The 27,003-nt window shown below is 37.6% G+C and overlaps 1 protein-coding gene across 4 annotated transcripts in view; it reads right to left on the bottom strand.

Moving 5' to 3' along the window:
- Positions 1 to 2,263: 2,263 nt before the first annotated feature.
- Positions 2,264 to 27,003, bottom strand: part of BLTP3B (bridge-like lipid transfer protein family member 3B) — a 61,668-nt gene continuing 36,928 nt past the window's right edge. For 3 of the 4 annotated variants that reach the window (XM_056341012.1, XM_056341014.1, XM_056341015.1), the window contains 10 exons: positions 25,322 to 25,463; positions 24,332 to 24,525; positions 20,908 to 22,397; positions 20,304 to 20,479; positions 18,810 to 18,946; positions 17,103 to 17,253; positions 10,834 to 11,090; positions 8,521 to 8,629; positions 5,680 to 5,849; positions 2,923 to 4,978 (listed from right to left, as the gene is read on the bottom strand). In XM_056341012.1, coding sequence (XP_056196987.1) covers positions 4,853 to 4,978; positions 5,680 to 5,849; positions 8,521 to 8,629; positions 10,834 to 11,090; positions 17,103 to 17,253; positions 18,810 to 18,946; positions 20,304 to 20,479; positions 20,908 to 22,397; positions 24,332 to 24,525; positions 25,322 to 25,463 — 2,952 coding nt within the window. In that variant the 3' untranslated portion in view covers positions 2,923 to 4,852. Of the gene's footprint in view, positions 2,505 to 2,922; positions 4,979 to 5,679; positions 5,850 to 8,520; positions 8,630 to 10,833; positions 11,091 to 17,102; positions 17,254 to 18,809; positions 18,947 to 20,303; positions 20,480 to 20,907; positions 22,398 to 24,331; positions 24,526 to 25,321; positions 25,464 to 27,003 lie in introns of those variants that run through there. The other variant, XM_056341013.1, reaches the window with a different exon arrangement.

Here is a 27,003-nt window from a genome sequence, read left to right as displayed (position 1 = left end):
AAGTAGCTAACTCAAATAAAATCATGGTGGTTTCAAATGTACTCTAACCTAGAACTGCATTAACCAGTTCATGCATCATGCTCCCCACACTACCAGCTTACTCTCACAGAAGATCAAGCATTACTCCTTATCTCACAGACCTTATAAACCAATCAGCATTTTCAGTGATTTCTTACCTAGTTGTGATGCATCTTAATTTTACTTCCAAAATGATGCTCTCAAATTCTTAGACAACATAAGATTTAATACTGAGATTACATGGGGAAAGCTTTAGGAAATACATATACTCCGTTTCTGCTCATATTAAAATGAGTGATGATGACAAAAAGAAAGGCAGGAGATAGCAAAGAAATAACAAAATACAGATACTTTAACGTAACTAGCTAGGTATGACTTGGGAATGACAGACAAACCCAAAGTGACCTTTTAACAAAGCTAATATTTACCCATTGAAGTAGCTGGCAATACAAGAGATTCATCTCTTTGGGATGCAGAAGTTTCCCCTTTGGGAGAGAACACAGGTCTATCAAGAGTTTATTTCATTTTTGAAGACTCACTTCCTGCAACTTGTTACGCTAGCATGTAGTGTGACAGATGCTTGCAAGATGTTCTATAGAATTTGAGAAGCTGGAAGTTACAAAAAATTTTTACATACTGAAGTGTTCCATAAATACCTTTCGTAATTAAAATTGTTATTTTTTTAATATCCAAAATACACAGTAGCCAATAAGCAGATATTAGTAACCAGACGATTCAAAGGCATAATGTCTAACCATTGTTTATACTCATTAAGCCATTTAAACTGCTTGAAACTTGCATACCTCCATGATTACTTGACTAAAGTGACAGGATTGGCCCTCTACATGCAATGAGGAGACCATCAGATTTAAATAATTCACTAAAATTTCAAATGGAAAATAATTTTAGAAATGTGAGAGTTTAAAGGTTTTATATAAGAATGCAAAAAAATACATAGAACTGTAACTACACAGCTTCTATTTACTATTGATCTTAAACTTTATGCTTTTTCTTAATTTGATTGAGAAACACAGCTTTGCTCCTCCAACACAATTCACAGCATTTTATTATACCTTTTTTCCATCCCTTAATACTGATTAGCATGACCTTTGTGTGGCTCATTCTTTCGCATTCCATCTTGTTAATAAGAAACACAAGATCAGGAGGTACGTTACCACAAAACTACACAGAACGCAGCTTAGTGCGGATGGCCAGCACCATTCAAAGCCACGTGTCTGCCTCAATACATTAGAGATGTGCTTCAGCACTTCAAAGCCTGCTGCTAGGTTCACAGTGACAGGTATCTTCACTGAGGCAGACAAAATGGGGCTGCTTCAAAAGCTAGTCAGCAAAAATGGCACAGGTTGGAAGGAAAAAAAAAAAAAAAAAAGGTAAGGTAGTGTCAAAAAAAATTAATAATTTCCCTACTGGGAAGGATGAATTAGTGGATTTCACAGCAAGTACCCACAACTTCTTTCCTACTTAACATAGCAGCAAGGTCATTTTCTGTTCCTACAATAGATAAAAAGACACTGATTTATATAAACAGCCAAATCAAAATCTGAAGTACTCTCTAAAATTCGCAGATAGCAACAGTGAGCTGAAAATCTACTTCAAGCATTTTTTGATGAATGTTTTACGAACTAGACCAATACAAGCACATTTTTTATATAGAAACTATTTTCTCCGTTACTTACCTGAAATCTGGTCACTGCAAGGAGTTTGCTTCTGCAATAGATTCACACACTTTGTACTCTTAGAATTGTAGATGCTTGATATAGTCTTGATAAAGTCATCACATTCCCCTTACGTTTATTACGAATAAAGGTAACCATTATCATGTCTGACTTAGGAAGTGTTCTGTAGCTAGCAATTATCCTTTAGAGACCGATTACGATCCCAGTTTAAGACTCCAAGGCAATTCCTAGGGGAGACTATACAAACAGACATGGCTCATGGGACAAGGAAAAGAAGAACTTAGGCAGAAAAAAACCCAAAAAACAAACCCACCAAAAAACCAAGGCAGCTCCCTCCCAGCCAGTACCGTGGTGCCCTGTGCCCACAGCCACGGTGGGTTTAATCCAGGGACCGGAATAGCCTTTTACAAACAATTCCGTAAGGCCACGAAATTTAGATTTAAAATTGCCGCTTACCAACAAAGTTAACAGTTACTGCGAGAAATGGAACAGTTCATGCCATAATGAATCAATGGCCTTGCCTGGGAAAGGGCACAGCCCCATCAAAGTGAGCTAAGTTGAAAGCTTTATTAGACGTTAAAACAGTATTCCTAAACAGCTGAATGAGTAGACCAGTTTAAGTTTCCCCAGAAAATATAAAATAAAACTTGGTAACAGTTTGCCTGCGAGACTTCTGGAGTCAGTTTTCTGCATATATTGACATTCTCCAAACGCTGTTCCATTTAGATCTTTGCAGAATAAAAGCGGCGATTCATTCAAGAAGCTCTACTGACGGTACACATTTCATATCTAGGATTTAAAGAGGTTATGAACACTAACACAGCCCTGAGAACTAATTAAGCGTTTTTATTTAATCTGAGGCCTTTAATAGCTATGTTTAGTATAACCTGTTAAGGCTTAGTTTAACTTTGTACTTTCAAACATCAATAAACTAACTCTCCCTCTGCATTTTTTCAATAGAAAAACTCATTTCTGAGCAACACAGTACTATCACTTGGTAATCTCAAGTCCACAACCAAACACACTGATCTCTTCCGAACTGATGCTCGTAACTGCAAAACCGCCATGAAGTAGAAATGTACCCAGTTATAATGAAGTGCTAAAAAGCGATACCCTGAATTTCAACATCTGACTCGCTGATTTGGGTTGTTGGTTTGGGGTTGGTTTGGTTTTTGTCAAAAGAAGCAGGTACTAGCTTGTGCAGTAATAAAGACAGGCATTTCATATTGCTGTTTATTTCTTTTTAAAAATTAAACAATTCTCAATGTATTATTCCAGCGACATGCTACTAAGCATTCTATACATTCATTTCTTCAGAATAATTCTAACTAGATCTTGGCAGGGATAAACTGAGTAAGAATTACTGACTTTAATAGTACCAATCAGAATTATACCAGTTGAGAATCTGGAAACCTCCCCTGAATCTGACACTCTATTTGTGTGAAATTGGACTACTCATACTTAATACTGTGTTGTCTTAAATACCTTTTAAAATATAATTCATTTCTCTATTAGAAACTGTTGTATGTGTATTTTTTCATCTTATTCAGAATAAGATAAACATTTCCATGGGCATTAAAGGGAGTTTCAACTAGGATTTCATAAGACAGGCTTTAAAATAGTGCCTGAACCAGTTCTTCCACAGAGTTCTTGATTAAAATCTACATATTTTCAAAAACTGTTTTCAGCAGGGTAAATTATATGTCCTTCAATAAGTTTTAATGAAAACCGTTTTAATTAAAACGAGTTTGACAGCCTGAATATGCAAAGTCAAACCACAGGATACTAAGTATTTTTTGAGATTTGTCTGCATGTCTACAAACAAAACTTCCCTCAAATATCCCATGGAGCAGAAACAATCGTGGTAGCAATTAAAAGATTTTCAGTTGTCAGATTCAAGGTCACTAGTTAAGTTATTCGGTCATTTTTACTTCTAGCAAAACCAATCTCTTACAGGAATGTATCGTTTTGTACGTCATTTCCTAAATTGTTCAGAAGCACACTCATATTCTCTATTTTACAGTGTTGTGCTTTTTTAGTTTATTCATCTGTACCATTTTTTAGCTGAAAATTATTGTTCACTTTGTACATATCACCCAAGATCTAAACTGTATAATTACATTTCATGTAATCTCACAATTTCATTGGGTAATTAAATGATTCTCTACAGCTTTTTTATCAAAAAAAGAATATACAATTAATGAATCCCTGTAGGATTTTTTCCCCCTCACAAGCATTGAAATTACTTATTTAAACACATTGGACCAAATCCTTGGGCATGTCTGAGGAGTTGTGCAGAAATCAGACATGCATGCAAAATGATTCAAAGCTGACCTTTCACAAAGGGCTGGATCCTACTGCAGTGCTATATCCTCATCACAGAGAGAGGAAAAAAAAGTGAATGTCTAAATTACATCAGCTGTACAGATGGAGTGGACCTTCGTGCAGAAAGAAGGTCCAGCAGTATGCCCTCTTAAATTCTCCAGCATTTACTGTTGCATTTTAGGAGTTCATATGGAAAGGGTATATGGAGCTTAATAGCACCAAAGGATTATTCTTAAAATCCTCCGTGGGCAAATTACACTGAATTTAGGGCCAGTTTAGGGCTGGTATTTTAATTTTCAGCAGCTATACTATTCTAGAGGATCTAGCCCATATCATCATAGTGCAAATGTAACCTCCTGCATACATACCTTCTAGTAATAATAAAACAATGTAACCTTAAACAGAAGTACAATTTGTTAATGAGGTGTGGTACATACTACTCAGTTATGCACCTAGGCACCTTCTTTCATTGCTAAGCCATCCACTTTTTTCTGAAAACATTTAAAAAATAACATCTCCTTTGATAATATTAAAAGTAGATTATGTGATTTTTTTTCTTCAGTAAATTAATAAAGTACAGTATAAACTGATTTTTCCAAAGTCATTTCAGTTTAAAATGGGCTGAAAAAAGTTACAATGTTTAATGATAATTTCAGAATAGTAACTAGTTCACAAACATTTTGTTCACGATGAGAAAATTTCCCTGTGACAAAAAAAATAACCGTGTCTTCCAGCAATTTACAAACAGTATTTTAGATGCCACCATCACCTGACGTTCTATTGATGATGCCTTGTGCCAGCAGAACACTGTCCTACTGATGATCAACATTCATCATCTTTATACGATGAAGCAGGGCATCTTTTTCCATTTGGACCTCAGCAAGAGCCATTTTGGCTTTGGCTAGTTCCTGTTTAAGACATTCATTTTCTTCAATAAGCTGAAAGGATCAGGTGAGAAAAGAGCGTTATTAGTACTCCTGCATACTGACAACTTTCTCCATTAAATAACTTTTAAAATACCATATGCTCACATCCATTGATGAGTACTGGTTTGTTGGGGCTGAGTTAATTGCGACTGGTTCCCAGTCAATGAGCGTAGAACATGGAGAGAGTTGATGCAGTTAGCTCAAGAGGCAAGATACACAATGTTTTAGCTATGCCATTTCCATTCTAGAGTGAACTGGAAATGACACCAGCTTCTGAGCTCCAGGAATGAATTCTTATGCAGTGGAAAAAACAGCCGAATTGATGTGTGGGTTCTGTCACCATCAATTAAAAATCCACGTATGACTAATAGATTAGCAAGAGCCTGACTTAACAATCTAGTCCTTTGTCTTTGGCAGTTGTGTTGTACAGGGATGAGGGAGAAGGAATTTACTCCTTCATAAAACTCCCTCTGATATAAAGGAGAAGGTTTAGTCTACAGTGTATTATTACTGTCTTTAGAAAGCAGTATTAAATTTATTTTGCATGCTGAAGTACTGAACCATACTATAATATCCTTAATTCTTATTTTTCACATCTCAAACAGATTTCTAAACAGAAGTAACCCCCAAGCCCACTCCCAAATAATCTAACAATTATGATGATTAATGATTGTAACATAACTGGGGGGGAAGTCAAAAGGAATTCTGAATACCTCATTTTTAAGGAAGTCGGCTGAGTCCCTGCTTGATTTAGAAGGCCTAGGAATTTCACAAGTAGTCTGTGTGGCTTGGTCCTGTGTTTTATGTCCAACAGGTCCAGTTGCTTGCTGCAATGCAGTACTTGAATTCTTCATCTTTGACACATCATTTAGTCTTTGATTGTCTATACCACAGAAAGATACTTAGGAGTACTGCTTAGGCAGTTGTCTTTTTTTTTTTTTCTTTTAAGTTTGATTCTCATCAGCACAAAATTAAAACCGCTTAAACAAATATACTTGTAATATTAAGTACATTTATATTTATCTCCCAAAATCAAATTGAATAATAATAAAAAAATATTAAAAGTCATATACGCTCTTGGAGGAAGAGAGAAAGGAAAGGAGACATGAGAACCAGCAATACGTAGCTTCCAGCTTGAAGGAAATTATCACATTTTTGTACCGACCAACATAATCACCAGAGAATATGCATTTTGAATAATCAGAAGTTTAAGAACTATTAATATTGCTATTAATATACTGTCTCCAGGTCCTAATGGAATCTGGAGATTGCATTTACATTTGAAGACACGGTGAGATAAACACCTGCAGGATCAAGTTTTTAAATCAGAAAATAACTTAAATGACTTGCATTAAAGAAACTTTCTAGAATTTATAACTGAACTGTAACATCTGTTGAAATACACTGTTGAACGTCAAGGGGAAAAATGAGGGTCATGGTTCTTAGTCTAAAAATGCTCTGGATTGTTTTTTCTCTTTTCTAAACATTTCCTTATAGACAAGAGTTTTCTGTTCATTATCCCCTCCTCCCACCACAGACACATATGTGAGGACTCAAAAATGTAGCACTGCAGATACATAAATCACTACTGTGCAGACAGCACTTGACCTATGTCTTTGAAGTCACTGTACCTGAGCAGTCCGTGACAAGAGTAGGGATCAAAGCACTTCAGCAAAAAGAGGAAAAAATATGAGCTGAAAGAGAGCTTAAAACTCTGTATTTTCTCACTAAATTACTATTTCTTCTTGTTTAGCACAAAAATATGACCAAAATGCATTGAACATCTTTAAACAGTTGAACAACATATTAGATAATATTGAGAGATTAAAATACAAGCGAATCATGCCACAGCATACCTCTGAGAAGTCTGGTCCATCTTTGCTATACCTTCCCACCAGGTAGGTCAAGAGGGCATTAAGATCAGCCTGAACCCTCCTCTTCCTCAAGCCATACAATACATCACATATTGTTGGAGTAATGTATTCAGGACTTGGATGAAAGGGTGGGCGCACCCTCTGCAATTCTGTGAACATTACCAAACTGAAGGGTGTCTGACACACTGAGAGGACAAGGCTGTTTCAGAGGAACCTGGACAAGCTGGAGAAATGGGCTGACTGGAGCCTCATTAAGTTCAGCTGAAGCCAGTGTGAAATCCTGCAGCTGGGAGTAAATAACCTCTTGCTCCATTGCAGGCTGGGGACCAACTGGACAGAAAGCAACACTGCAGGAAATGACCTGTAGGCCCTGGTCAACAAGACAACTTGTCATGAGTCAGGAGCGAGCTCTGACAGCAAAAACCAGGCACATACAGGCCATACTCGCAAGGGTATAGCTAGCAAGATGAGGGAAATTGCTATGCCCCTATACTCAGCACCAGTGAGACCACCTCTGAATACTGGATCCAGTTGTGGATTCCCTAGTATGAGGAAGATACTGACAAGCAGAGGACCACCAAAACAGTCACAGCCACGAGGACATGATGTACAAATGAGGGGCTCAGAGAGATGCACTTGCCAAATCTGGAGACAAGAAGGCTATGGGGTAATCTTAATGCTGCCTTTGCCTACCTAGTGGAAGGGTAAAGAGCAGATGGACCAGACTTCCCTGAGGTGCTTGGCAAATGCTCAAGCACCTCTGTCTTGAGGTGGCAGGACAGGAGGCAATAGACATAAGCTGCAACAAAGGAAATTCCAATTAGACATTACCAAAAAATTAACCATAAGGGTGGCCAAACACTGGCACAGATTATTTAGGGCAGGTTGTGGTATTGCCTTTTTGATGCTTACAACTTGGCTGGACAGGGCACTGAGCAACTTGATCTAATCTGCTCCTGCTTTGAGCAAGGAGGACCAGATGACCTCTAGAGGCTTCTTCCAACCTAGATTAACTCTACGATTCTTTGACATATCTGTGAAAGATGACAGTAGTTCCAGCTCCAAATGTATTGCCTTGTTACAAGTATTTAGTATTTCCCCACACATGTAGAAAAAAAATTTAAGTGTATATGTGTCTCATGAAAATTACAAAGTTAAATCACTGGTCAAAATACAAGTCTTAGCAATCCCAGCCATGATCTGCCAGGACACGACCGAAACACACGAAATAAAAACTGTTACTTGTACTTCTCAAACAGTCTTTTGTTTCACAATATTCTCTATTACTATCTGTAACACAAAACCAGAAAGACAACAGGTAACCACCACCTTGGTCATCTATAAAACAAGGCAATTGCTTTGTTTGGTTTGTAGTCAAAGGAACCTTAGGCTTATCATGACATAGTGATATGCACTGGTGAAGCAGATCCTGATGAAATTATATGCATATTTTTATTTCTTTCAGATTGATTCAGCTCTGGGTTGTTATCACAGCCAATACACTATTCAAAAATGTAGCTTTCCTCTATGTGACTACACTTAATGAATTAAGGTATATGGCAACACAACTTACGCAAATTATCATCAGTTATCTTTTCATTATTAGCCACATGTCTGCAGAAAGGGAAGTATTAATAACAATTATAATATTACAATATCAAGGTGCAGGAACATACAAACCTCTAATAAGAAAAGAGCCATCATCATTTCTTTCTATCCAGAGTATGTCAATATGTAGTTTTATGGGTACCAGCTCAGATGCCTTAAGATTTTCACGTGGACTGTCATCCTAAAAAATACAAGTATTCAAAAATCAGTTTAACAGCAAATCAAACCAGCTAATTTAAGATGTGCAAGTAAACATAACTGAATTTAATTAAACTTGAAAGGGAACATTTCAGAGTAGAATTTTCTAATGGGATCTCCACTAAACTTCTGCTCCATTTTTTTTTCCTGGTGATCATATTAAAGGCCCAAATTTACCTCTGGAGTAAGTCTGTTGAACTCAGTATATACAGTTTGACTACAGCACTTCAAAGTATTTTTACAGACATCTCAGATTATATCCCAACTCAAGGCATTCTTTAGCTTAGGAGCTCTCAGAGTCAGAGATAAGCAGCCTGCACTATATAGTATCTGATCTTCCCTTGAACTATTTAAAGACTGAATGGGTACAGCTATCATTCTTGAGCTGATTTTGTCTTTTTAGAATTTAGTATGGGATGACACCAGCTGCAGTTCAGTTATATTACTGTACTCAACAGAAGAGAAACTTCACAAATTACTTCTTTTGGGGTCTCCCCAGGAAGTCTTCATAGTTCATGATCCCTATCAAGGAGAATAGCACAGCCAGTATGATCAGAAACTATACATTATCAGCATTAAGGCATATAGCAAGAAAGCTCATTAAGATACAACTGCCAAAGTTTCTCGAAATAGCACTGAGATTGCAGTAGAAAATGCAAAAAGTAAAATAACCTTTCTTAAATTCTTGTCCCCCATGAAACACACTGCATCAAGTCTCATACAGAAAAAAAAGAATATACTGCATTGAATAGGCAATGCAGTGTAAATCTGAACCGTATTTTCTTGCTCTTTTATTACCCAACTCTGTAGAATTGAATCTTCTGTATGTCAAATTTGCAGTTTGTCAACTATCATGAGCAACTTCACCATGACTTGTGCGCACTGCTGAGTGAGCACTTCAGTGCTTTCGCTGCCAAGCAGACTCTTATTGCCAGTTTATTAATGTATAGTCCCCACCTCAAACAGCTGCTTTCTCATGAACACTTGTCTTACGTCTGCCTTCTTGCCCATAAAACAGCACAATCTTGGTTTTAAATTGAAATGACTATGTTAAGACTTTCATTCTTGCATTTAGGCATTCACATTTGTGATACATTGAACTCTTGAGGCACAGATCTACAGCTCTTACAGAAAGTGCTTGTGTTACTCCTGTAGTAGAAACAGCCTTAAAGCAGTGCCTAAGAGTCCTCAGGGGATGGAAAAGCCGCATCACAGGAGGGAAGGAATACTGATGCAATTTGAGTAGAACACCATAGAGAAAACAACCGCCCTTCCAGTCAAGAATGATCTTAGCAGAATCAAAGTCTTAGCCCCAGATGCAGAATTGAAGCCGCCATTCCAGTCCTCACTTTGTTCAAAGTTGATATGGGTGATTATTAATTTCCAAAGCAATGTTATAATTATATTTACATTTGGTTTTTTGTTGTGCCATCCTGTCCTGCTGCTGTCGTGCCAGCCCTCCACCCACCCACCCCTGCCCCAAAAAGCATCCTTATCTTTATATTCAATGGTTGTGCAGCACAGAAACACACCATCTCCTTTAAATGTCTGAAAGAAAATCCCCTAGGACACTTGAGCAGAAGTGTCCTCTTAATGTTACTATTTTAAGTTATGCTAGTGAGAAAAGCTTGCATTATTTAGTATCTGTTTCTAGGTAGGGCAGAACATGAAATCTGGGTTCTAAGAAACAGTATTCAAGCGGTTTGAACTGGAATCCTCATAACCTTTTTCCTTCTTTGTACTGAATTGTCATTGCAAGAACCATCCTCTAAACAGGAGAGAGAATTAACCTCCAAAAATCTGTGTTCTGCAATTAGAAAACCACTACTATGCTAAGCAAAAAAAGCCCAACCAGAAAAACCCACATTGTGCCTCTAGGAACTTGGTACACCTTACCTATAAAACTCCCACACACTGTCACTCTACAAGAGAGACTCGGAGAGGAGGAAAAAAGTATAAAATATTAATTCATATAAATAGCTTGGTCATGCAGAAAACTCCCCGCTAGGCATACCTCAGAGCTAACCAAATCTATGGATTTTTAAATTGTTTTAGTGTTATCTAAAGACCTTCCAGAGCACGATAGCAGTTTCTTTGAAGTTAGCTGTATCCAGATTAGTAGTTTATCATCAAAGAAACAAGAACACCATTTCTTTAAAGCAGCCACATAGCCCATTGTTAACATACTTTTAAATTAATCCTTGCATTAGAAACTTTTATCTTCATAGGCATCACTTCTGCAACAGTTTCATCTTCTAGAAAATGCTGAATGTTTGTGAGGGAAGATGTTAGAAATTCAGCACTGAAGTTGTCTACATGACACTGAAGAAAACCATTTTTTACAGCCAGCAGAGAATGTATGACAGCACTAGGCCCACTTTCCCATCTCAAACTAATCTCGGGTGATGAATTAAATGGTCCAGCCACAGACTTACAGTCAGAACCTGTTGCAAAAGGAAAACAAATTTGCATTAGATTTTTTTGCAATGTACAAAAAGGCAATTACAATGCAATTACTTCTACCTCTATTGTCCAACTGATCTTCCAAAAGTACTTCAGAAGTAGTATCCACAAATTACAGCGTTGCAAAAAGTTCAGAGCAAATTTCTAAGTATATCACTTCAAAGTACTACAGAGAAATAAACAGTACAGACAAGGACTAGTACCTCACTATGACAACAGAAAAGGATAATGGAGAAGTATCATCATCCACAAAAAAATCTGTTTTCTCAGTGTCTTGATGATGGAAAAACAATTATTTTTGCATACTTGTCCACTAACTCTTTCAATTTTAATTCAGAATAATATTTAAGTCTGTTCACTCTCTCAGGAGAGTGGGTATTGGAAAGGCAGAATTTCCTGACTCAGGAACTTACTTGGTAACAGGCAGGAACATAAACAGCAATGCAGTAAGAGGAAGGACATGACCACCATTATTTGGGTAGCAGTGGATTTGAACCTTCAAAAACCCCTAGCTGTTTCTTGTTAGTTTCAGTATCTTTAACCAGTAAGGACAACAACTGCAACATTCAACTAAACAGTTCTAAAAATAAAATACAATATTTAAGGTAACCAGACATCTGGGGGAGAGACCAGGAATTGGGGACATGGGACAGGAGAACCAGTATCCATTAGTTGTAGAAAAAGGAAGGTTCACCACCAGAAATAATTACCCTGTGGGATTCTCAAGTCATTTTGTCACTATGATGGCTGACCTACAGAAATCATCTGTATGACAAAAAGCATATTCACAGTAATTCACAGTAACTATATTAAGAAGCAAACACTGAAACTTGAAAGATAGCTGAAATCCAAGTATCTCAAGTAAAATCAACTGAATTATGTCAATTTATATTAGTAGAGCATCTAACTGTTAACAAATTTCAGAAAATTAAACAAACAAAAAAACGTTTCTTGGTTTAAATTCTGGTTCCCTCAGCAAAGTCCAACATTTACAAGCTCAGAAATTGGAAAAAAAGAAGTGGATAAAAATAAATTTAACGATGAAGCAAGACTTCCTTTTTCTATTTTTGTTTCACTAATACTACTCTTTCTCTTCTCCCCATATTACTGACATGCAGTTTACTGTAATCTCCCCTTCTTGATCCCTGCTTGTGCATCTATGAGCCATTACCAGACAGCTGAAGAGAAGGCGTACAGGAAGCCTACTAGCAGCCTTCTAATACCTGCGATGAGGTTACAATGCCAGAGCTAGCGTCTTTGTAGTGGTGCTTGTCAGAAGGCTGAGAGACAACAGCTCAAACGGCAACAAGAGAGATTCAAACTGAATGTAAGGCGAGGAAAATAAAGCAGTGGTGCAGGCTTTCGATAGAGGTTGTGCAGTCTCTGCCCTTGGAGGTCCTTTCATAGGCCTGACAGGATGAAGCCCTGTGCAACCTGGCCTGATCTCAGAGCTGACTCTGCTTTAAGAGCAGGATTGGACTAGAGCCATCTTGACATCGCCTCCACTCCTCTACCCTCAATTATCCTGTGATTCTATGAAGAGCAGGTTTCCTCTCTGTTGGCTTCTTTGCCGTGTACTGTAATGTTAAGTAATAATGCACAATGTATTAAATGCAGTGTACTTTACCCCTCCATTTCAGAGAGCCTACTCTGAATAATCTGATGTAAGCATACTGTGTTTTTCTTTTGCAGTCCTTGGGCTGCAAGTTACATTTGTTCTCTTCAGTAAAGCTTATTCTGGATGTCTCTACATAAAGGAAAACCATATTTCACAGAATCAGCATTCCTTCTGAAATTACGCATTTGGTATACAAGGCACTTAATTAAAAGTTCTAGGTGTCACTGCTGATCACTTTACATTTGCAAGACACAAGCTTTTTGATACATCAAGTCTCTACAGATATACTCAAGAATCCTGTTAAAGACAAGACATTACAGCACGTGAACATGTCTTTAAAAGGTATCATTAGTATATTGCTAATTACTATTGCAATGCTATTACAACTGTTCACAGCATTAGTATTCAAGGATTCAGGTTCTTGATATGCTAAACCAGACTGAGCACTGATCAAACCCCTAAAAAGTAGATGACAATTCACTAAGTCACACCGACAGCATGCTGGGTCAGATTCATTCAGAAACTTAGGAGGTCAGCTTTGAGTGAATAAAAGTTATGCAGATTAGGCAACATGTTCACACTGAAGTTACAGCAGCCTCGCAACGATCCCTTTTGCATTCTCCCCAATTCTTGTCCTCAAGATCAGGATCTCTAGATCCTTTTCCAGGCAGGCTCATAGAGCATAAGCTGTCTTTATGGACAGACAGACTTTCTGTGGTTGCAAAGCTGCAAAAGTACCACATGTGCTTCGCCTAGTCACCGGCCAGCAGACCTAGAGTCAAGCCCCAGGGATCCGCTAGTTACCAGTCACAGCAAGTTCTCCACCAGACCTAGGAGGAATTCCTGTTTGCTCTTGGGAAACAGTAGTAGGGGAATGTTACCTGTTCAGTTCCTCTTATGCAATATGTGATACTATTTTTAAAAACTTAAGACCCAGCCACTCTGAGATGCCTCTGGAACCTTCAGCTGTGGTTTATAAAGGGCCTAAAGAGAATCTACAAGATGAAAAGGACATTGGGGCAAAACTGGGTTTGGTCCAGGTTCCTAATAATTGGAGAAGTGGGCCACATCCCTAGTGGGGATGCTGATATGGTACCTAGAAAAGTTAAACACCTATGTTCCTGGACAACGTGCTTCCTCTGAGAGGGAGCCAAACTAAGGAAAACAGACACATGCAATGCTTATGGATACCATGTATAATTAAACATGCCATCTCCAAGAAAACTGCTCCAGAAGAGTACTGGGAACCAGGTTTTGAGCAGTCAGGAGCAACTCTTATCAGTTTCTGTTTTGTATGTCTGTTTTAAAAAGAAAAAAAGAAGTGGGACAAGAGGAGGAGTGAGAAGGATAATCAACTGTCTATATTCATCCCAGAAAACATGCAGGCTAGTCAACCATTCTAGACCAAGTGCAATCAGACACATATAGGAAGAGACAGTAACTTTATTCAGGTAATACTGCCTCAATCTGAATATAATACAGGTCTGAAAACTGTAATTTCAATTTTCAGTATAGCATGTGACAGACACTGCCTGGAGCTACAGCTGCCCGACAGAGTAATTAATTTGTTTTGCTATCTGTAAATTAATTGGGTTCCTCTTTCTGTATGGTGCCCACCTCTCATGGATGACTTAGTGCAGCAGTACAGTCCGGGCATATGCACATATCTATTGGCACTTGAGTCTGGGTAGACGAACAGATCATCAGTCTGGGTTGACAAGACCAATGGGAAGAAGTGTAAATGAACATGAGAATCTTCAGACTCTGTTGTGAACCAGAACCTCTCCATTTGCTACCTCTATGAACAGAGGTTTCCACAACACTAACAGCCATGAGTCCATCATTCAACCCTTCCAATGTTTAAAAAGTGCTAGATCTCACATTAAAAGAAGAAAAGGGGCGGCGGGCGGGGGGGGCGGCAGGGCACACTGCAAGTATCGGCTACCTTTTGTGGCTCTAGTCCAGGCAGAAGATAATTAGCTACCAACAGTCCTTGAGAGGAAGGGCAACTCTCCAGAAGGGAGAACAACAACCATTCTGTCCAGTAAATCTCTGCAACTGGTTTGGGAAACTTTGTTTCCCTCAAGGATCTATAGTCTTCCCACAAATACAGAGAAAGAAAAAAGCAGTATGTGCCCTAAGTATTTCCAGACCAGAAAAGAGCGCCTGTGTCATTACTAGAAGAATCCACCGAAGTGTAGAAAAACAGTGGGGAAAAAAAGCTCACATGTTCAGCTTCAGCCCTCAAGTCAATCGTGGTTATCTTACAGATAACTAAAAGAGGCACAATTCAAGAGAGGATGGAATAAAAATTGCATTAAATAATTCAGAAGTGGCTATGAACTGCTCTTCCCTTCTCTTCCAAGCATGACAAGGTCTCAGCAAAAGCACTGTCCTTCCCAGAGTACCTCTGCCATACTCCATGCTCTCCTCTTTTGTTACTGCTGCCAGGTAAGATTTGATAAAAGGCATCATACTGCAGCCAGCCCTGCAGGAAGTACAGCAGCTGCCACATTGCCCTCAAACTTATTCCAGCTATTAGGCACACTTTTCCATTTCTACACCTACTGCATTAACAGTATAGTAGGTTTTAAATCGTTATTTTTACACAGAACACCTTTGTAGACTGTAATTATGACTTGATTTTTCATTGCTCTGCATGGCTCCTCAGTTTACTGGTTACAATTCTTAATTCAGGACTTGGCGAAGTTTTATTAAAGGTCTCTTGGGAGGGGTTGCTTTTACCAGGATATTTTCTTAAGCTTTTGCTCACTCAGTCTTTTAGTTATATTTTGTTACCATTATCTCATTTAAATGGTTTCTTTCCTTTTTTTTTTTTTTTTAAACTGTTTTCTCCCTTAGTTTTTCTATTAGAATAAACATGGGAGATGGGGAGCAGCAGTGGCTGCAGCAGATTCCTCAGTACAGCAAGCACAGCCCTACAGTGGAGAGAAGGAAAGATGCACATTAAAGAACGGGAGTAACCAGTGACGTAAAGAAAAAACAAAAAAAAGTATTGTTGGCTCACCCATCCAGATACCCACCAGAAAGAAAAAAAGGAAGAGATACGAAGTGGAAGTATTTGGAGATTCCAATCACATTATAACCTTACGTCCATAAAATAATCAGCCAGTGCACAAGCCTCTCAATCAGCTGAACCAGAAGAAGCAGGTTCTAGTTTTAGATACACGAGAGCAGGAAGGTATCATGTTCTTACTATTTACTCCCTCTTGCTTTTACAGAGGATATGACAGATACAAACAGAAATCAGTTTGCCCGCTGTATGAACTGAAGGTCAGCCATGAGCCTTCCCTGCTGGACCTCCTTCTTGCCTTCAGATGCCTAAACGCCAACTGCAACACCACGCAACAGCTGCCCAGGCAGCAGCTGCTGGCAACTGCTCAGCTTACCAGTAAATAGTTTCTTTACCTAGAGCATCAGAGGCTGTACCACCAAGCACAACTTCCTGACGAAAATCCATGCTGCTGGAAGGTTGGGAATAAACGGCAGCCAACAGCTGCTGTAGCTGTTTCCTGGGAAAGAAGATGAACCAGAAGCAGGAAGCAGGTGCATCAAGGATCTGCCCCAAAAACCCTACAGCACAACAGAGCTGCATCCAGCAATCCATGTGGAAGGCTGGCAGAGGAGAACAAAGCATACTGTGAGATGAAGCGGCATGCCAATACATCATGCCAAGAAAAAAAACTCACAGTATGTGAACTAGGTTTTCTGGCAGAGAATGCATATGTACTCATGCCCAAGAACAGCTCTGACAATACACTGGTTGATCCACTTGTACAGTATCTGGCATGAAACTACACCCTGTGTTCCTATCAAGCTAAAAAAAAAAAAAAAAAAAAAAAAAAGGCTGTCCTTGCAGCTCATCTTCTCTGACACAGAGTCAAATTAACTTTTCTTAAACCGCAGATTATAATTATAAATCTGTTTAAACTGTGGATGTTAATTTAATCTAGAGAAATAGATCTTGAAGAAAAGAAACAGCCCTTCAAACCAAGGTACATTTAAGCAAAGTACTGTTAGAACAGTAAGGGAGTTCCATCTTCATAAAACAATTAACATAATGCAATGCAACTTATTTGACTTTTTTAAATCAAACTAGTGACTAGAACTCAATGCAATGCATGTTTTTACCTGCACTATCAGAAATGGTTCCATTTTTACTTCCTTCCCTTTTAATCTATGGCAATCAGGAAAGAAATCAGAGTAAATACTCTAAACCAGCATAAAAAGGATGCTATTGTACTAACATAAAATTGCTTTTTTGTTTTAGGGCTAATACAGTGTTTTTATTTACTTTGAATAAATGTTTCAAACTCCAGTTTCACAACACTGAGATATCACTGTTAGTTCTTACCAACAGTTCTGTTGCAAAGATAGTGTCGAACACTGATATTTCCCAACTGATTTGGTACCACTTGGTTGACCTGGAGGCATATTTCTGTGTCTTCACCTCTGATGTCAATTTCACCATTAACACCAAATATTTGGAAAACTACAACAGACATCTGTCAACAAAATCAAGATAAAACAATTTAAGATTATAAATTGAGTTTACAGTGATTACTGTTTTTTAAGTTCTGTCTAAACTTTTTCCACCAACAAAAGGGAAAGACTTTGTATCCATTACTCTTGCTCACAGGAAAGCACAAAGTTTTCTCATTTCTTCTTTTCTTTTTGTACCCATTGGGTTGACAACAGGTTGCTCAACTGTCTGTCCAAAGACAGGCATTTGTAGTTATAACCTACTAATACAATTCAGAACTGGCCAGAAAAGCCATGAAAGTGAGACAGACTTTCCCCACCTATGTGACATCTGAAGTTTTCTAAGGTTGCATTCAAATTTATGCATATCATAAGCATAACCAAGCATTCACAGTGCTGAATCAGACCAGGGTAAAGAACCAGGACAGGCTACTGAACTTTGGCTATCTGCATAGTAGTCAGCCCTTTTTCCTCTACCTACTGGATTGCAGTAGCTTTCAAAAAAAGTAGCAGCCAGTTTCAAAACTCAGCTTTGGTATCAGAAGACGTATCTCCATCACCATTACTATTATTTTGGGCTCATTTCTCTGATGACTTTTGAGTTATATTCTACAAGCAGAAAAAAAAATGTTAACATGCATTTGCATAACACTCATTGATCTCTGGTTTTCCATATTACCTATATGCACAGATTGGTTCCTTTTAAATAAATTTTCAATCATTTAAGTGATCTGCCTTTTTTATATTTTTTTTAATGAAGGTGATCTACAACTGTTTTAAAGCAAAGGTAGGATTACATGACTAATACTACTAAAAAGAAAAAATACGTCAGCAAGCACACAACAGATTTTAGTAAATTCACTGTTTTACTTTGGGCCCATATACTCAGCTTTCCAGTTCATGACCTTAACTGATATAAGAATATAATTTAAGAAGCACAGATTAGGGCAAGGATCTGCAAAGAATAAGCAGATAGGCAGATGGAAGAAGCTGGACTCTGCATGGTGTCTCAGGGAGGGAATCTCTCTGTACACGCACTATTCTTCTAATCTTCTCTAGATAATAGGCGTTGTCCTGAAAATCCTGGACAAGAGGCATCTTTGATCTGACCCAGTAGGGCGGCTGTTATGCTCCTACTTGCAAATACTACAGAATGCTAGCAGTGCTAAGGAAACAACTCCATGTAAGAGATGTCAGTTATGGTGCTTCTTTTATCTATACTCAATGATGTTTAAAAACCTCATTTTAAATGTTATGTTCAACAGAGCATAGAGGAACACAATGGCATTACAAAAAAATGATATGCATTAAAGCAGAAATATTTACTGACGTTTTAAAATGGCCGCTGTCATTTATCAACAGTGGCTATAGAGCAGATTAGGACAGTGAATGCTCAGTGTAACTTGGATTTTAATCTTCATTTGTACTTAATACAGGTGCGCTAAATGTATAAGCTTACATAATGCACTAACAAAAGCTTCCAGAACTAGCTGAAAAATCACCTCTATGAGCATTCATTTTCACTCTATTTTAAGGTTTAATTTACTGAAGCACATATTCTAATGAAATTCAGTATTACCATTTCTTCACTATTCTCATGCGCATTCTCTGAAGCAGCACTCATGGCATCTGGAGATGACCCATCACAATTTTCAGTCACTGTGCCTCCTTCATGGGCAGTTTCTGATGGACTTTGATAGTTTGTGGCTGTAATACCTTCCATATATACACATCAGAAAAAACACAAAATTAGTACAGCATAACTTGAATTACTTCTACATTAAGAATAGTCAGCGTCTGTTACTGTATGCATATATTAACTCATTTTTTAAGATGAGCTGAACTGCTTATCAAACAAACATTTATGATTGAACTGCCAAATCCATTCCTCTTACAGGAAATTCACAGTTCTAGATGCTATGCAAGTAAGGCAGGGTATAGCGATAAAACCAAAATGGCACCCTACATGTGCTGCTTAAAAAATTGTGAAGGACCTATTTTAGTCTTCCAAATAAAATATAAAATAGATCCCGCAGGTTAAAGATTCCAAGCCATGTATCCAAAACACTGCATAGTGCCTTTAGCACAAATGTTTGTGGTTTTATGTTTAGAGAAATAAGCTATATATACTTATGTTAGGACAATCATGGTAGTGTTTCCTTGACAACTAAAAAGCATGCAGACTTAACCTGCAGTTAAGTATTGTTTAACAAGCTGAAGAAACATATAAGGGTTATTTAAAATGGAACATGTATTTTACGGCATTCTCCCACATAAGCACATGCAGGAATACTCCTACAATCCAAATATGTAACAGGTTTGCAAGTGAAGCATTCATCTCATTACTGCTCTAGACCGAAAATAAATCCTACAGAAAAAACACAGTCATTCTTTATTCAAAGTAGAATTTCTCACAAAAGCAGAACCAATAAAGTCATATCATATTTCATGACATTAGAAATGACAAGTCCACAATACTACAGACTACACAGTCATAATCACCACATGCCTGAACTCCTCCCTCAGATCAGGAGCAGACACTCGTGCACAGATGAGCAAAAATGGGACAAATACCTGCTGTTAGAAAGTCAATAGCTAGGAACTGCTCTGTAAGGTGACTACCAAATCTATCTGCCTGGTAATTAGCGTGGTTAAGTATTACTGAAAACTCATTTCTTTTTCATCTGCTTTTAAAACTAAAGCCTCTTTACCACTTCAAGCATAACACCGATTCAGGGTGCAAACCTGTAAACACGGCCAAGGCAATGGCTTTTATGCAAAGCAGGGAACAGTTCTGCTTAATTCAGAGTTGCAACATAGCAGAGCAATGCTTTTAGTCTCCTTAAGAAAGGAAAATTAAGTAGCATTTAATTAAGTAGCACTACTTCAGCCTTATTGCTGTCCCTGAAATGGTGTGGTGTGAATACACTCGATATTAGTGACTGGAGAAGCTAACACAAATAGCGCTGTGAGGTATCCAGGATTTGCTGCACAACCATCCTTTTCACTATTATTTTAGTAACAAACAACATGTTTATGTATTGCTTAAAAATACTTTGTTAAACCTACTTACCTTTCTCCAGAAAGCTTTGGCTGTCACTTCCATCACTCTCTATCAAATGATCCTCTAGCATCATACTATCAATAGAGATGGTATCCAGAGAGACCTGTGATGGACTTCTCTTCATGTTCTTGTAAGAAACAGAGAATGCAGGGAGGTTGGACGGGCAGCGTTCCTTAGGCTTTGCACTTTTCAAATATAAAGATATTAGGAAATTATTATTTCAAATTAAAGGAATTACCTAGAAATTACTTTAAAAAAATTCTCTAAACCAGGCAAGATATACAAGAAATGTCTGATTATTCAATAATCCTTTGGCAAGAAAAAGACATAAGCATAGAAACAAGATGCATTCCTGTAGATAAACTTATCAATATTTTTTTCAAATTTCATACTATTTAAACTGAAAGTTTATAGTTTAAATCAATTAACTAACAGTTACTTTTAGCTTTCATTGAATGCTGGATACTGCTTATCCTGTATCTTTATATACTTTTAAAATTTTCATCTACTAGGTGTTCACTTCCATTAACCACTCCTGAAAGTATGTGGCCAACAAGATTGATAAATATTTTCAAATAGTAGGAAAATTGCTTTAGTATTAAATCTTCTATACCTTGATGAGGACTGGGATGCAAACATTCTAACTGAAGTCACTTTGTCTCTGCCGATTTCAGGTTCTTCAGACTCTAAGCCAATTTCTGTTTCCACGTCAGTGACATGGTTAGGGCAGCCTTCAGTTGTGCCTTCCTGTTCACTTAACTTACGTGAGGGCATGTTTTTGTCATCCTCTTTATCAATGAAGAACTCAGCAGAATCTTCTCTCTTACTTAAAAAGGGTGCTGAATCCCTAGGATGCAAGCTACTTTTCTCACTCAGAGGTCCACAGACCTCCTCTGAGTCACTTCTGCTGAAAAGTCCACTGCTTCCTCCTTCACTCGTATCTCCCAAACCTTTATCTGAAGCATCATCTGAAAATGACATTCCTTTCTGAAAATCCGTATTACTGTCCGATTTAAACAAAAGAGGATCTATTAAAATTCCTTTATTAACTTCAGCATTCAGAGGCTTGCAGTCATTCACATAATCAAAATTAGCAATACCAGTTTGCACTATCTTATTGCCAACAAATTTACTCTCTGAAGTAAGAGCTTCCCCATTTCCCAAAGGGGATGCCATGGGACTTCCTTCTTCCACAACTGGAGACTTACAAGGGTTTCCCTGAGTCACTGGGTGTAGCAGCAAGGCTAGCTCTGCACTTTTCAGTAGGATCCCAATGCAGACATCTGTTTGCTTTGCAGGTTTCCCTGTCACTGCTTCTACATCATTCCTTAAGTTTTCCAGGAGCAATACAAGAGATTCATGGAGAAACAGCAAAAAAAGATACTGGTAATGATTGATCTGCACGCTTACATGTTTTTGAACGTGGACAAGCACATGTACATCTGCATCACAGGAAGAGCTTTCAGAAAGCACTCCTGAAGCCTCTGATGTTTGAATGCCATTGGTCAAGGGCTCCGCCTCACTGCTGTAATACTCCTTTAGAAGTTTTTTACGTTGCAGTCTATTAGCAAGATCACTAGATTCACTTTTTGGAATGTTCAAAGCTGTCTGATTACGCAATACAAGCTCTTTTTGTGACTTTGCAAATCTTATTGGCTGGCAAATCCAAAGTGAAAGTGGGAATGAGTCCACAAAGCTTATTGGTCTGCCTTTACCACTTTTCGTTCCTTCATAATCTATCCAAAACTGGGAAAAATGCAATGCCCAAACATCAGTAGCTGCAGATGTCTTTAATGCATATTTATTCAATTTTGGGATGATATAACCTTTATAAACATCATGCATTTTAGTATCTTGTTCATGAGCATGTCTCTGAAAGATTGGATGCAAAAGATTAAAATTCTTCTGGGACTTAGGAAAAGTGGTGAAAGTTCTACTGAAAAATTCACAGTCTTTGAAGTTCTGAAACAAAGCCTCTAGATCAGAGTGCCTGCAGTTTGGCGAGTATCTTGTATTTGTAGCAATCATCTCTGAACTTTGAATGGAAAGTGCACGAGGTTGATCTTTATGAATTTCAGGTTTGTTTTCAGATGGGATGATGAACTGCAAGAGAAATGTATTTTTCTAGTTAGAAATATATAGATTAAGAAGGTATACAATTAAAGAAACAAAGTAATAACCATGACAGCTAAAATGAATATAATTTTATGAGAACTCCAGTATACTAACACAGAACAGGGATAAATCTGGCTCAGATCATCATTTGTGTTTCCTCTCATTTTTAAGAAGGATGCTGTGGCATCTAAACCAGTGTTTGTACAAAAACGTAAGAATCTCAGGCTTTTCTTATCTGAAGGATTTAGAATTATGTCAGCTAAATTAGGCTGAAGTGTCTCATTTCTTCAACTCAGAAACAGCTTCTTAGAAAGTTTCTTCAGGTGTTCCAAGTATTTACAACTTTGAACTCCAAATTATAATTCTCTGATTTTCAATCTGATTTGTCAAATAGGGCTTTTCACTACACTGAGTACTACCATATTTTTATTTCTATGTTAAGATACAAGGAAACGATTAAATGTGCCAACACAGCTGACAGTCTTAACATTGCAGAATACAGAATAGTTATTTTGTGACCATTATCTGGTAATCATAATAAATATTTTTTTCATCAGAAAAATATACTCCAACTCCTAAAAACCCAACAAAATAGTTCAGTATACTGGACTTAGTTTAACTTGCGTATCTTTAATGCAAGTTAAAAATAAATTTTATATTTTAAAAGAAATATATATTTTATGCCAAATCCTGTATCTGATGTTGTTAAATATGGACCTTGGCACACTAGTTTTGCTAGCATCAGTGACACTACCATTGAAAGATCAGAGTAAAAAACTCATCCTAAGAACACTTAAAGCTTCATCACTCCCATCTTTTTTGTAAATAAAAGGACTCAGAACAAAATAACCAAATATGTAACTATACAATAACTAACTATACAATATGTAACCATCAAGCACACCAATAATAAAAGATTCATCATTTACTAAAATAAAAATTATGCAGTTAATACAGGGATGAAAGAAATAATATGAATCAAGGTTTGAGGGATTTAAGAACGGTTTTATCTCCTTGTAGTGTAGTGGGCTATTCACATGCAGTAATTCAATATCAGATCAGCCCGTATTCGTAGCTGCCTGGTTGTTAGTTCTCAATTGATTGCATTCAGTACAAACCATGTCCTTTTAAAGTTCCATTAAAAATCCACAAAGAGCCTTAGGAAGACAACCATCTCTCCATACACTGACCTTTTTAGAACCCTTGAAACCTCTCCTGTAGGCACCATCAAAAAGACTCACTGTTTTGTTTACCTCTGAACCAATGTTTAATGCAAATTGAGGGGGACAGGAGCAAATTGTCTGCTCTATAATCCTTCTCTCCTCCAAAGGAGGAAGAGACAAGGGAAGCAAAACTGTGATGTTCAGCTGTATTAGCAAATGCAACTCCTCTGGAATAAACATACAGAGAAGTTGTGTACCTGAACTACCACCAAGGGCCAGTGTGAAACAAAACGGTGAGAATGTGTTTTGGAGAAGGAAATAAACCTTCAGATGAACTGCCTTCTTTACTCCAGGCATTCACTAACAAAGTGAAAAAGTTTTGATATACTACAACCAGAGGCACAAGGGAGGGCCCTTGCATCAATATAGAGTACAAATACGAATTTTTTGCTAGTTATTTTTACTTCAGTGCTCGATTTTTTTTTCCTTCTGCTTCATCAGCTTCATTGAACATAGTGAAATCATTTGTTAATACTCCCATTCAAGTCTTCAACACAAAACCAAAATACCCCTAGGACACAGATGAAGTATGGAAGACAGATGCATAGTTTTCCAGAGCAGCGTTGCTTATTGCGTGGGTGCGTTGTTCATTTATTTTTCCATTTATTCCTTAAGCTGCTTTGCTAACAGCTTTTCAGAATAAGATAAAAAGGGTTTTCTTCTAAAGAACCATAAAACCACTCCTCAATGCCAGCATACCTTTAACATTAGTCCATCAACTCTAACATCAACATGTTCATCTGATTTTGAATTGTCATTTAACTTGTACATGGCCATGAACTGAATAAGACTCTGCTTCAAATCCAACACAAACTGATTTAGCCAAAGAATACTTCTCTCATCCAGGGTGAACTGTAGAGCGTTCAACTGGCCATACAAATTTGGACATGGAACTACAAAAGAAAACAAAAAAAAATCATGAGAATAAGTAAAATATTTAGGGGTTGGTTTTGGGTTTTTGTTGTTTTTAAAAAAAACCACCAAAACACAAGTGCAGATTTACATTTTCACCACTTTTTATGCCTGAGAAAGACTGGAAACCCAGTCCTTCGGTCCCAAAGAAGAATAAATTGTTAGGGGATACCTAAAGTGGTGCTTCTTCCCCTCAATCCAAGCAAGTAACTGAGTTTTTGAATGTAAAAGCTAGTATTAGAATAGAATGAAGTCTGAGGAGAGAGGGAGACTGTCCTCATTACACAGGAAGGGCAGGACCAAGAAGATCTGCCTTCCTCAAGTCCCATCCCCAAGAAATCCACTGACATTTCAGTAGATAAAACAGGGCCAGCCCCATAACACATTAATAAAAGTAACTCCAGCAGACCTTCATTGCATCTTAGATACTGCTGCAATAGTCTGAGTTCTTTTACGTAGTCATTGAGTTCTTTCATGTAGCCAGACAGTAGAACTGCAGAAAAAATAAATTATTCATTCTCCAGCATACATGTATGTGTCAATAAAAATTCTGTGATTTTTTTCAGATTCAAAAGCCATGTTTATAAAAAATAGTATTTACAGGAGTTTGCCAGGAGCAAGGACCGTGGAAATGGAGCAGTGTTGTGTTCCTTCAATTTTAGAAAGCCACTGCCTGTTTCCAGTTGTCAACCTGGAATCAGTAATAAGCTTCATAAAGGTGAAAGTAGCACACAAAATTCATAGTTTGGTAGAAAAAAAAAAAAAAAAAAGCCTTACTAGGAAAGTCTTTTCCGTCTGGGTAGTAATATTCAGTGAATTCAATATGAATAGCTGGCATTTCTGGTGGAAGATAAAGTGACTTCTTATTGCAAGAGATCAGAGCTTTAGGGGAAGAACGACACTGATCCGCTGTTGAAACCTGTAAAAGATAAAAGATTAATTTCATTAATGCATTACATTTTTATGAAACATTAAGCATTTGTAGCTGCAAAGCACTGCCCCTAGTAGGGTAACACTCCACTGCTCTCAGATGTAGATCCCCAACTACACCAAGTGCTGACAATGAGACGCACCTAGTTGCCTTGTAGTAGAAGCAATCTGCATAGAATAGTTTCACAAGAAAACTATACAGTATTAACAGCACCAGATCCCCCTACCTTGATGCAAGGCAGGAGGCAGCAAGTCATTTTCAAAGGTGTTCAGTAGAAGCCTAGAATGATCTGGTATCTTTACTGCAAACACTACAGCTCCTGTGTAAGCAATTATGCTAGGACATGGTGTATTTGCATACTGTCTGTTCAAAAGGATCCCGTATCTAGATGATAAGGGATAGATAAGCTAGGTAAGTTTATTACACAAGTGTTTGGAAGTCTTTGTACAGTCCTAAGGACAGATTTCAGTACACAGGCTGACTCTCGACGATATACTAAGTGAGGTGTACAGCACACACCTGACAGAGACACATATGCTTAGCTATGCCCGAAGGTCTACTTCACAGGAGAATCAAGACACTATAGAACAGTAATCCTCCATTTCTGTTTCCTTCCAACATAAATTATGAAGCATGAAAGAGATCGTCTTTTGATATACATTTCACCTTAAATTTCTTGGAATGTGCCCTACTTCAAAATGTTGTCAAAACAAAGCTCTTTCATCCAACACTTAGTAGATCAGACTGCTAGTTCAAAATTAGCCAATGTATTAATATTGAATATATAATGATGTCTACTTGTATTCGCTTTACTGGAAACAATGAATATATAACCTTTATGAGCCTGCTTCACTCTACATAGCCATATTCAAGCTGCAAACACCTCTGTATTAACACACACAATAATTCAAGTAATAACAGTTCTATTGAGAAAAATATCTTTTTGTAAATTGTATAGAAATAGTGACAATTTAAAAAATTGAAAATTAATTTGTGTAGGGAGGAGGAGACAAGAATCTGAAGAGTAGAAGGCAAATGAAAACATTAACAGTACAAAATGATATTATAAAACCACTTCAAACAGCTGAAGGCTTCCAGCAGCAAGCTGCAACCTCCCACTCTACCAGAATCAACATGGCAAAAAGCCATTGAAATCTGGAACCAGAACAAGCAAAAGTCACAATGACTAAAGGCACACACTAAGCATTTTGTTAGAAATTTAGAGTAGATCCTCCCATATAACTAATAATCTGTCTTATGAGATATACTCCTCCTTTATTCCAGTTCCCTCCTACTTACACCAAAGAGTGAACCTGGACCACAACCAGAACTAAAACTACTCATTCAGACAAGGTGGGGGGGGTGAGGGTGTGTGCACGTGTGCCGGGGGAGGAAGAATGGATAAAGTATCTACTCAAAATATCACTGGAGGAGGGAGGGTCTGGAAGAATAATTAAAAAAAAAATTGTGATGTACTTTGAAAAAGATAATTAACAACAGCATGAAACACAAAACCACATATTAAAAC

This window comes from Falco biarmicus, chromosome 5, assembly GCF_023638135.1.
Source record: "Falco biarmicus isolate bFalBia1 chromosome 5, bFalBia1.pri, whole genome shotgun sequence".
Classification (NCBI taxonomy): Eukaryota; Metazoa; Chordata; class Aves; order Falconiformes; family Falconidae; genus Falco; species Falco biarmicus.
Note: the sequence above shows the minus strand (reverse complement) of the source record. Positions and strands in the feature narration are given on the sequence as shown.